Here is a 13,009-nt window from a genome sequence, read left to right as displayed (position 1 = left end):
CCCTAATGCCTCCCCCCCACCCCCCCTATTGTGTCTTGCCGTCCTCGGCCCCCCACTCCCTCCCTTCTCCCCCCCGCCCCCCCCTCCCCCCTCGGCCCCCCCCCCCCCCCCCGCCCGTTTTGGCCCCCGCTCGGTTTCCTGCTGCCCCGCATCAACAGCCTGCACCACTGCAGCAGCCTGGCCCACATCAACAGCCTGGCCAACCTCTGTCATCAGGAGCTGTAACATCGGCTGCAGAGCAGTCAGAGCATGTGGAGGACAGTGTAAATGCCACACCAACTCCTGGAACGGAGGCACGGATGTTCTGGGCCGATTCACCTGTCGGCTTCATTCCTACATCATCCGCTGCCACAAGCTGTGCCCATGCACCAACTGCCACTACGAGTGCTGCCTCTGCAACTACCAGCGTTCGTACCCTAAGGAGCAACACACCAGTAGCTCCAGAAATCAGCTTGCCCATGGTGGAAGTGGCCGGCCCTGAAGGAAGCATGTTAGTGCACAGACCATGGACTAGCGCTGACATAGCTGACTTTGCTCAAAATCTCCCAGACATCACTGTATCAGGAAAGACATTTGGTGCCAACCTTCTGGCTTTCTGCCAGGAGTACAGACCCACTGGAGCTGAGATCCGTCGCATCCTGGCCAAACGTCTTGCACCTTGTGAATACCAAAAGCTGGCTAGACAATTGCCTGATCTGACACTGGCTCTCAAACACAAAGACTGGACAAAAAACTTAAATGATGGATTCGTTACCGCAGTGAGGACGCTTGTTGCCCACCTCGAAACTGCGTTCCCTGATAAAGTCTGTATGATTAAAGTCACTACATGCAAACAACAACCGGAGGAATCAGTTGATGACTTTGTTCACCGCCTCACCACTACATACAACACACACGGAGGAGTTCATCCTCCCCCTGAAGGAGTGGGAGGACTCGTTTGTTCAACATACGAGAGTCACCTGTGTGAACTGGTGATGAAAGGCTTACTCCCTGAAGTTTTTGACGCCGTGAAGCAGTCATACATCGGATGGAAAGAAGAAGCGCGTCTGTCTGACCTCACAAGACACGCACGCCATGCTTATGACACTCTCCAGCAGAGGAAGATGGCGAAGAAGGAAAAACAACAGAGCGAATTGTATCTGCCATCCTTGGAGATGTTCTCTGCAATGCATAACAATAACAGAGGAGCGGGCAGGTTTCGCGGGCGAGGAAGAAGAGACTTCAGACGGAATTGGCCCAACAGAGACACAGGAGGCGCATCTGGAGATCCAGGAAACGCTTGCCACATCTGTGGCGAGATGGGACATTGGAAGAAGTACTGCCCCCGGCTACGTCAGGTTCCACCCTCCCGGGCACTCTCGTCAGACTGACTAGAGAAGGAGCCCAGCGAAGGTTTCCGTTCACATGATGACGTAGACGGTACCGCACAGACACACACACACTCGCTCACACTTGATACATGCTCAATAGATTCAAATTCATGCTTGCCTGCTTGCAATGAAGACTTGCTTTCTGCTCAAAACATCCCACAGAGTGATTTTGAAAAGAATAACAAACAGCTAAATGACAATTGCTGCATGACTTTACAGTCAAATGGTTTCAAACAATTTCCCGAGTTTGCTCTGACGGTTCAAGGTGAACGTATGATGTTTTTAGTAGACTCAGGAGCAACAAATTCGGTAATAAAATCTTCCATGTTTTCCAATCCACCTAAAATGAGTGGACGATTTGTGCACACTATAGGTTCGTCTGGCCAGACAATAAAAGAAAAACTTACTGTGCCTCTGTCTTGCACGACATCAGACGACAAGACACTCAAACATTCATTTTTGCTTTCAAACTTATGCCCAGTTAATTTATTAGGAAGAGATCTCATGTGTAGTTTAGGTATTTCACTGATTTCCACTCCGGAGGGAGTGCAGGTCACAACCACGGACAATGTGAATAATTATTCCTTCGTTTGTGTTAATTTCAGCTCAGAGCCACTGCTCTACTCTTATCAGTGGCTGCTGAAGGGAGAGGCTGTAACTGAGGCCCTCATACAGGCTGCTCGACAGCTTGTTTCCTCACAGAATATGACCTTTAGAGACACATCTGACCTGTCTTGTACAGCACATGTGTCCACTGGTCCTGATGAGGAGTTTGAAAAATCATGGTTACGCACACATGCGGACAAACTGACCTCAACCTCTCTTTTTTGGGATGAACATAGGTCTGCGCTTGCGATTTCTCTCACTAAAGAACAAGAGAGATTTGTTGATGCTTATTCTACAGATCCACATGTCCTTCTGTCAAAACATGACGGAGACAGATGGCAGGACTTGGGTCCTTTCGTGGACTGATGTCAACGGGAAGGAGACTGGCAAACGACTTCCGACCCGAATGTGATGTATTCACCTACTTTGCATGCTTACAAAAAACTTTTTCAGTCTATCTTTCATGCGCAGCGTACAGTGCACTTGGTACCCTCAACATTCCACACACACTCCACACCACGTGTTTTTGTCAGAGGACGCTCTGACGCAGTATCCAGCCTTACAGGAAGTTCCGGCTTCCCTGTGGGCCACACACAAATATGATGTAGGTTTGATCAAAGGGTGTGACCCAGTGGTCATCACGCCAAAATCTGACTACAGACCATGCAAACAGCAATACCCTTTAAAGAGAGAAGCAATTGAAGGAATAACACCGGTGTTTAACTCTCTTTTGAAAGCAGGAGTCGTTGTCCCATGTGACAACTCTCCAGTGAGGACTCCACTCTTCCCAGTTAAGAAAATCAGAGACAAAGGACAGCCAACAGAATGGAGGTTTGTCCAGGATCTGCAAGCAGTAAATGCGGCGGTCCAACCACGCGCACCTACGGTACCGAACCCCTACACCATTCTTTCTCAGGTTCCGCCCAAGGCTAAATTTTTTTCAGTAATTGATTTGGCCAATGCTTTTTTCAGCGTGCCCATTCACAAAGACAGTCAATTCTGGTTCGCTTTTGAATTCAACGGAAAATCATACACCTTTACCAGACTGTGTCAGGGGTATTCAGAAAGCCCCACAATCTACAATATGGCACTGAAAGACAGCCTGGATGATCTTGTCTTGTCCCCAGGCACCGCCCTGCTGCAGTACTGTAATGGAAAAATTTTGCCTTGTGCTGTTTCTTATCCAACACACTCGTCATGTGCTGGTTAGGTGCAATACTGAACATTCTTACACAAACAAATAATCTCTTGTGCCCTGACGTACATCAAGTCTAAACATCTGATGCTCCATTTGACTGACTAATAATTTCTGATATATGTTTGTCTTTTACACCCGGACTCTGGCTCCATCCTATCTGACTCCCCACCAGACCCAAGGCTGTTAAAGCAAATGCATCTTGTCTTGAAAGCTCGGTGTTCCTTCCTTTGAATAACAAGACATGACGATGCAGAAGTGAGAAAGCAAACATTCTCACTCACAGCGAGATAAGGTGGCGCAAACAATTCCATTGCTGCAGAGAGACATTCCACCAGAGCCAGAGAAAGGGGTTAAAAGGCAGAAGCAACTTGAGGATCGTGGGCTCTTTGCATCACACCTTCGTGGTGTGTGCACTGATCTCCCCAGCTGGTTTTTGGTTTGTTGATGTGCACGATCAACATCCATGCTTTTTATTTGCTTTCCCCATTATTTTTATTTTCTTTACTATTTCAATAAATCGCACAAAAGGACAACTCTCTCTCATCTACTTCTTTATGGAAAATTTCCACCACAGAAATTGGCGTTGTCGGCAGGATCCCGCGGCAGGTCGTCTGGACGGTGTGACCAGGGACGATAGTCCTGAGGACTAGGGTCGCTCAGCCTCCAAACCTCTACAGACATTCAGAGCTGGGAGGACTGCTCACCCGTCTGGATCGCCTCTGACGAGATCCACGAACTCAGATTCAAACTCAAATCCTAATTTGGCTCTGCTCGGTGAGAGAGATTCCTTTTAATTTGGGAAAAAACATAAAAGAAAACATAACTAGGACTAGAGATAATAATATTTCTAAAACGACTATGTGGCTGAAAAACATCTAAAATATAATAATTAGGACCAAACAATTTTTTTTAATTAAAAAAATTAATATTCGGGTAAAATGAATTAGGTCAAAGTCTGCCCTGGTGGTCGAGACGGTGGTTGCTAAGGGTTGGCTCGTGGGACCGAGCTTGTTTTGTCTGTACTGAGGATACAGACCAGTGTGCAGATCTGAGCGCAGTCCAAAGGGTGTGGACAAGGAAATAAAAGACGGCTTCTGAAATACGGAGCGCGTTTGCAGGGGGAAGTGGTTTTGAGATACGAGGGACCCGGGTCTTAGAGGGGCCTGACGGTGAGGGACCACTTCCGAGAACCCTGTCGCTGATCTGAGCGGTTCCCTTTCTACGGAGACGTCCGTGGAAGAGAAATTTCGAAAAAAGGTTCCGGCCGGAACACATAAAAATCTAAGGTAGAAAACCGCCGGGACTCTGAAAGATGGGTTCGGGGCGATCTAAGTCTCCACCACCAGACTGCAGCATTACAAAATTAAAAGTAATTATAAAAGTAAAAAGTAAATATGGTTATTAGTGCGTTTCATGTTTCCATGAGTGGGAAACTGGTTATGGGTTCAAAAGGAGAATCGCTTAGTGTAAAAGACATATGCACCTTAAAAGAAAAATTGGATACAAAAGAAAGGATCTGAAAAAGCAAAACTATCAACACTAAAGCCCTAAAAGAAACAAAAGAGAGATGAGAGTAACAGGAAAAAAGGAGATAACAACTCTGGGGAAGAATTGTTTCCACTCTGCCACACACACACACCACACACACACACCACACACACACATATCATGTCAAGATCAAATGCTCCCATTGTTTCTGCTCTCTATTCTAATGCAGAACTGAGCGCGATGAGGGTAAATCCGGATCTGGACTCCTTTCCCACCATCAGCAGAAGAACCGAAGGAGAAGAAGCGCCGACCAACAACCAGAACAGGGTGGAAGCTCTGACACCACAGCAGCTGGAGGACACCACAGCATGGACGCCTCAGCGACTCTCACAACGTCTGCAGCCATCACGTTCTGGGCTCATCAGATGAACCAGCTACTACAAGCGTGTGTGTCTGACACAGACACCTGCTTATGACAATCAGCAAAGGAAAACAAGCACAGAGCAACAGCAGAGAAGACGTGCTCTGACACAGACACTGGTTGAAACAACAGGAGAGGCTTCAGACGTGATCGGCCAAATAGAGCTGCATCTGAGGATCCAGGAAAGGTCTGTCATCGAGGAACAACTGTCCCATCGAAAGGCTTCACCCGCTGGCGCTCACATCAGACTGATGGTTGGGGAAGGAGGAAGGTGACGGTTCCTTTTCACGTGACGTAGAAGACGGTACCGCAAGCACACACACACATTTCCACACACGCAATGAAGAAACACGCTTACAGCTGATACACGCTCAAATTCATGTTCATGCTTATCTGCTCGCAATGAAGAATCGCTTTTTGCTCAAAAAAAAATCCCACAGAGTGATTTTAAAAATATGACAAACAGCTAAATGACAACTGCTGCATGACTTTACAGTCTGATGGGTTTAAACTATTTTAACTTGCAACAAATTCAGTAATAAAATCCTTCATGTTTCTAAAAATACTTGTGCACAATATAGGTTTGTCTGGCCAGACTATAGGAAAACAAAACAGACTGTAGAAAAAACAAAACCGGACCATAGGAAGACTGAAACCGACTGAAACAGACTATTAATGACTATTAAAGGGAAGACGACTATTAGAGAGAAGTAATAATAATTACTGTACGTACCAGACTATTAAAGAAAAACTTATTCTTTCACTGTCTTATGCAACATCTGACAGCGAGACACCTTGAGATTTATTGTTGCTTTCAAACTTATGCCCAGTTAAATTTTTAGGAAGAGATCTCATCTGTAGTTTAGGTATTTGATTGATTTCCACTCCAGACGGAGTGCAGGTTACATCTACAGACATTCTAAATAATCCCTCTTTTGTTGGTGTTAACTTCAGCTCAGCTGTGCTCTTATCATTGGCTGCTGAGGGGGGGCTGTAACTGAGGCCCTCACACAGGCTGCATCACAGCTTGTTTATGATTTCACACACACACACTGACAAACTGGCCTCAACTTCCCTCTTTTGGGATGAACACAGGTCTGCGCTTGCGATTTCTTTTACTAACGAACAAAAAAGATTTTTGATGTTTATTCTACAGTTCCACACGTCCCTCTGTGAAAACATGATGGAGACAGACGCAGGACGTGGGTCCTTTCGTGAACAGATGTCAACGGGGTGGAGACTGGTGAACGACTTCTGACCCCATGTGACGTATTCACCTACTTTGCATAGTTTTAGAAAACTTATTTTTATTCTGCCTGTTATGTGCAGCAAACAGTGAACTTGGTACCTCCACATTCTAATGACACACTACATGCTTTTGTTTTTATTTTGATTTTTCAGAGGACGCTCTGACCCAACACTCAGCCTTACAGGAAGCCCTGCTTCCCTGTGGCTCACACACAGACATGATGTAGGTTCGATCAGAGGATGTGAACCAGTGGTCATCACACCTAAATCTGACCACAGACCATATGAACAACAACACCCTCTTAAAGGAAGCCATAGATGGCGTTACTGCAGACACCGCTAAGATACTGAAACATTGGATGCTACAGGCCACAAAGAGCCTGTCTAAATTACACTTTGTTCAGACAAAGGTTATTTTCTGGGTCATTGTAATTACAGCTGATGGCAAATCCATCTCACCCAACAGAGTTAAAGCAATTTGAGACCTGCCTAAACCGTGCACGTAAAAACAGCTGATATCTTTTCTAGGTCTTTGTTCTTATTGTAGGACCTTCAGTCCTAACTTTACTGTCTTTGAGGCCCCACTCAGGGTTCTGATGCAGACATCTTCATCGTCCACTTCTTGTCTCACGTGGACGTCTGAGGCTGAACAACGTTCACTGACCTCATGCTTGCTCTTCAGTTGGCTCCTACTTTGGGTCTTCCTGATCTGACCCTACGCGACCTTTCACTCAAACAGTGGATGAGAAATCAGGTTGTACGACTTCTGTTCTTTTGTCCTCATACTGTCTTTGATTCTTTTGGAATAGATCACATCTTTCTACAGCCAGATGGCTTAGATACAACACCACCTTGCTCAACATGCTGAACATTACTATCAAGAGTCCGTCTTGAAGTCTGGCTTTTTGCTAAGACACTACTCTGCTCAGGCTGCAGAGTTGATCGCGTTGACTGAAGCTAGTAAACTAGCAGAAGGAGAGTCTGTTACCATCTACACAGACTCACAGACGCTCTGTGGAAGCATAGGAAGCTTTTGAAGTCTGATTGCAAACCTATCTCACTTCATGATTAGGTTCTGCTTTGCTGGACGCTGTCCTGCTGCCTACAGCTAATGCTGTTTTTACATCATCAGTGACGACTTTGTTTCTGCCGACATGCAGCTGCAGACGCTGCTGCGAAGGTCGCTGCCCAACAACCCCTCCCTCTCCTGATCCTCGTTTCCTCTCCCCATCCTTGTTCCCTCTCTCCAACTCTCTCTATCCTTTCCTTCCTTTCTTCCTCTCTCCCTGTGCTTTAAACATTTTCTACCTCGCAGGAACGCAGACTCTGGCTGACGAATGGTTCCACCTGTAGCCATGGAGTCTGGTTTGGGCCTGATGGCAGCAGTGCCGCCCAAACACCTTTTTCCCCCCAATTCAGATTTCCCAACAGGTGAAATCAGTCGACAGGACCACTACACCATCCAACCAGGAGACTGGGCGATCGTTAAGGAGTTCAGGAGGAAGCACTGGGACTCCAAACGGTGGCAAGGCCACTTCCAGGTCCTTCTGACGACCCACACGGCTGTAAAGATCGCAGAGAGAGCGACTTGGATCCACTCCACTGCAAGAAGGTCCCGGATCCAACAGACGACCCTCCATCTACATCTACACCACACAAGAAAACCACCACTGACGAAAAGAATTGAGAAGAACGACCCTCGCTGTGCTCACACACGCACTGAGGCGAGGCTGCGTTGACCGTTCAGCTAAAGGTGTGAGCCAAGCGCCGCCTGAAGCTGCGCCGATGAATCACACTATCAGACCATACATCTACACACACGTTCCTGAGAAAACACACACACGAGCAGCCTTGAGTTGCCGACGCTGGACGACGTGTAGACTCTTCACATCACGGGAGTGACAGTGACTCAGACGACATTGGGAGGAAACCTGGCGGTGATAACGAATCCCAAGTGTCTCTGTGATCAGCTGATCACAACCTGAAGAACCCCAACGAACAATCAATACTTCAACACACAGGTTGGAAACAATCTAACGCTACTGTTCAACAGGACGAAGCAGATTGTTACAAGACATCAATTGTAACCTCGTTGCGTTAGACATTTTATGTTACTCGGATTATTGCCTTGATCATATGATGTTTCTATATAACTTTACACAATACTTTTGAATGAGAAAATTTCACATAATTCACAACGACACTGAGTTTAAATATCCTGAAGTTGACTTGGTGTTTAATTTGCTCACAATGACTTTATTCACTGCTGCAAAAATGTTTTATCCTTCATCTACAGATGAAAGACAACACGAGCGGAAATATGCATCATCATTCTGGTTAAATCCCTGAATCTCGTATTCGCTCTAGGCCCAAATGTACAATTAAAGATCCGAAAGCATGAAATCTATCTGAAGATTATATGATACAGAACCCCACCGGAAACCTATGGCTATCATACATTAATTGTCTTTATTACATTACAATTGAATGGCCGTAGACACGTTGTTAGCAGAGGAAAGAGACGTTTGTGTTATGTTTGGAGAGGCATGTTGTACTTACATCCTGAATAACACTGATTCTAATGGTATTGTGGCGAAGGCGCTACACGGCCTTCAGAATCTCAGCTAACTCTGGTATAGGTTCTTTCCCTTGGAAATTGGCTAGACGAAATGTCTGGAAAATGGAAATCTGTCCTCATGTCCACAGCTGTTTCCTTTATAATTGAGATGGCTGTGATTCTCTTGTTTGGTTTTTGCGTTATCCCACTGGTTAAAGGTCTCATCATGCGTGCGACCTCAGCAACACTCTCGTATCAAATGACACAATGAACTATGTTCAAAAACCCCAACTCTAATTCACGTAATGACTTTGACGATGGCTATCTGATCACAAAATATAATCTGGTACAAATATGATTATGGACTTATTTTCTTCACATGCTCATACAGAGGTTATTCTTGTTTAACTACCCACCAAAACAGCTCCCAACCTTTTATCCCTAAGTTACTTGCATTTTTATGTGAAGGTGTATTTTTGAATTTTGACTTAATACACTTACTGTTTCATTTGTAAGGGTTGTTACTACAAAATGCAATGTTTGAAAAAATTTATTATTTTAGTGTTTGATTAATGTGTAATCAAAAGGGGGGAATGTAATGGAAAAATTTTGCCTTGTGCTGTTTCTTATCCAACACACTCGTCATGTGCTGGTTAGGTGCAATACTGAACATTCTTACACAAACAAATAATCTCTTGTGCCCTGACGTACATCAAGTCTAAACATCTGATGCTCCATTTGACTGACTAATAATTTCTGATATATGTTTGTCTTTTACACCCGGACTCTGGCTCCATCCTATCTGACTCCCCACCAGACCCAAGGCTGTTAAAGCAAATGCATCTTGTCTTGGAAGCTCGGTGTTCCTTCCTTTGAATAACAAGACATGACGATGCAGAAGTGAGAAAGCAAACATTCTCACTCACAGCGAGATAAGGTGGCGCAAACAATTCCATTGCTGCAGAGAGACATTCCACCAGAGCCAGAGAAAGGGGTTAAAAGGCAGAAGCAACTTGAGGATCGTGGGCTCTTTGCATCACACCTTCGTGGTGTGTGCACTGATCTCCCCAGCTGGTTTTTGGTTTGTTGATGTGCACGATCAACATCCATGCTTTTTATTTGCTTTCCCCATTATTTTTATTTTCTTTACTATTTCAATAAATCGCACAAAAGGACAACTCTCTCTCATCTACTTCTTTATGGAAAATTTCCACCACAAGTACGTTGACGACTTGATGATCTGCACTGAGGATCAGGAAACTTGCGCAGCAGACACGATCAAGCTGCTGAAACACCTGCATGCTGCTGGACACAGAGCAAGTCTGTCTAAATTACAGTTTGTGCAGACGGAAGTTACCTTCCTAGGTCACATCATTACCTACCGCGGAAGGAAAATCCATTTCACCTAAAAGAGCTGAAGCTATTCAGAACCTGCCTAAACCGTGCACATACAAACAGCTTATGTCCTTTTTAGGCATGTGCTCTTATTGCAGGAATTTCATTCCTAACTGCGCCGTCTTGGAGGCTCCGCTTAGAGCTCTGATGCAGACGTCTTCTGCATCCACGACCCGCCTCACGTGGACATCTGAGGCTGAACAGGCGTTCACCGACCTCAAACTTGCTCTTCAGTCGGCTCCTACTTTGGGTCTGCCTGACCCTACGCGACCTTTCACCCAAACAGTGGATGAGAAATCAGGTTGTATGACCTCTGTCCTTCTACAGGATCACGGAGGGCGTCCACGCCCTGTAGCCTATTTCTCTGCTAAGCTTGACCCAGTCGCTGCGGGACTCCCACCATGCCTCCGAGCAGTGGCTGCGGCAGAGAAAGCCGTGCTGGCATCACGTGACATTGTTGGCTATTCTGATGTCACCCTGCTGGTTCCTCATGCCGTGTCTTTGATCCTTTTGGAACAAAAAACATTGCATCTTTCTACAGCCCGATGGCTTAGATACAACACCATCTTACTGGAAATGCCAAACATTAGTGTCAAAAGGTGCAATGTGCTTAACCCAGCCACTTTGTTTCCAGGCCCTGACGATGGCGGGCCTCACAACTGTGTTTCGGTCTTGAACCAGGTCTGCACTCTGCGCCCAGATCTGTCGGAGGTGTCAATTCCTAACTGTGACCTCGTTCTCTTTGTTGATGGCTCCGCCTCTAGAGACCCTGCTTCGGGCCACTGTCAGGTTGGATATGCAGTCTGCACCTCTCATACTGTTTTACAGTCTGGCGCTTTGCCAGGACATTACTCTGCTCAGGCTGCGGAGTTGATTGCACTGACCGAAGCCTGTAAATTGGCTGAAGGGAAGTCTGTTACTATCTACACAGACTCCAGATACGCTTTTGGCGTCACACATGACTTTGGTGCTCTGTGGAAACACAGAAAGTTTTTGAAATCTGATGGCAAACCTATCTTGCATCATGATAAGGTTGCTGATCTGCTCGACGCAATTCTGTTACCAGCTGCAATTGCTGTATGTAAGTGCCCTGCACACACTGGGGGCACTGATCCCATCTCTTCTGGAAACGCATGCGCTGATGCTGCTGCGAAGGCAGCTGCCCGACTTCCCCTTCCCTTTGCTCCCTGCCTCTTATCCTCCACCTCTACCCAACCTCCCTCTCCTCCCTCTGCTCTCCCGGATCTTCAGACGTTCTCTACCCCACAGGAACACAAGCTCTGGCTGACGAATGGCGCCACCAGTAGCCATGGCGTTTGGTATGGGCCCGACGGCAAACCTTGCCTACCTAAACACTTTTTCCCTCATTTCGCGAAGTTGACACATGGATTAGACCATGTATCAAAGGGGGGAATGTTAGATGCTCTTACAAAACATTGGTACACTAAGGGTTTTTTAATTTATGCGCAAAAATACTGTGAAGCATGTATGACATGCGCCCAACACAACCCAGGTAAGACAACTGCCAAACCACTGGCAGCTCACCCACCACCGGAACAGGCGTTTGACCATTTAATGCTGGACTTCATCGAACTAACGCCAGCAGAAGGTAAAAAGTATTGTTTAGTGATTGTTGATATGTGGTCAAAATGGGTGGAGGCCTTCCCAGCTAAACATGCTAACAGCCATGCAGTTACCAAAGCCTTGCTGACAGAAATAATTCCCAGATGGGGGATTCCATCTAAAATCAGCAGTGACAACGCCTCACACTTTGCAAACCAAGCCCTCGAGGAAGTGGAAAAGTTTCTGAACATCGACATCAGAAAACACTGCTCTTACCACCCTCAAAGCGGAGGGGCGGTAGAGAGAGAGAATGGCACTTTGAAAAACAAACTGGCTAAATGCTGCTCAGAGACTGGTCTCAAGTGGACTCAGGCTCTTCCCATTGTGCTCTGATACATGAGAATGAGGAGAAGGATGAGAACAAACCTCAGCCCGTATGAGATCCTATTTGGTAGACCTCCTATGATGGGACTCCACCCTGAGACCGAGACTAGGATTTTACCACCTACTGAAATGTGCGAAGACGCAATGCTACAGTACTGTAAGAACTTATCCTCTGTTCTGTCCCAAATCTCTAAACAGGTGAAAGCGGCTCTGCCCAAACAGGCGACAGAACCACTGCACATCATTCAACCAGGAGACTGGGTGATCATTAAGGAGCTTCGCAGGAAGCACTGGAACTCAAAGCGGTGGCAAGGTCCCTTCCAAGTCCTTCTGACAACCAACACGGCTGTGAAGATCGCAGAAAGAGCGACTTGGATCCACTCCAGCCACTGCAAGAAGGTCCCGGATCCGACAGACGACCCTCCATCTCCATCTACACCACACGAGAAAACCACCACTGTCGAAAAGAATTGAGAAGGACGACCCTTGCTGTGCTCACACACACACACTGAGGCGAGGCTGCGTTGACCGTTCAGCTGAAGGTGCGAGCCAAGCGCCGTCTGAAGCTGCGCCGGTGAATCACACTATCAGACCATACATCTACACACACGCTCCTGAGAAAACACACACACGAGCAGCCTTGAGTTGCTGACGCTGGACGACGTGTAGACTCTTCACGTCATGGGAGTGACAGTGACTCAGACGACATTGGAAGGAAACCTGGATGTGATAACGAATCCCAGGTGTCTCTGTGATCAGCTGATCACAACCTGAAGCAC

General features: G+C 46.5%; 1 protein-coding gene across 1 annotated transcript; it reads left to right on the top strand.

The window, feature by feature from the left end:
* The first annotated feature begins 158 nt into the window (after positions 1-158).
* Positions 159-12,569, top strand: LOC129604009 (uncharacterized). Its single transcript, XM_055508310.1, has 2 exons — positions 159-1,419; positions 12,429-12,569. Exon 1 carries the CDS (start codon positions 300-302, stop codon positions 1,368-1,370), a length of 1,071 nt encoding a protein of 356 aa, XP_055364285.1. The 5' UTR covers positions 159-299; the 3' UTR covers positions 1,371-1,419; positions 12,429-12,569.
* Positions 12,570-13,009: the final 440 nt, after the last annotated feature.

This window comes from Betta splendens, chromosome 4 (assembly GCF_900634795.4).
Source record: "Betta splendens chromosome 4, fBetSpl5.4, whole genome shotgun sequence".
Lineage (NCBI taxonomy): Eukaryota > Metazoa > Chordata > Actinopteri > Anabantiformes > Osphronemidae > Betta > Betta splendens.
Note: the sequence above shows the minus strand (reverse complement) of the source record. Positions and strands in the feature narration are given on the sequence as shown.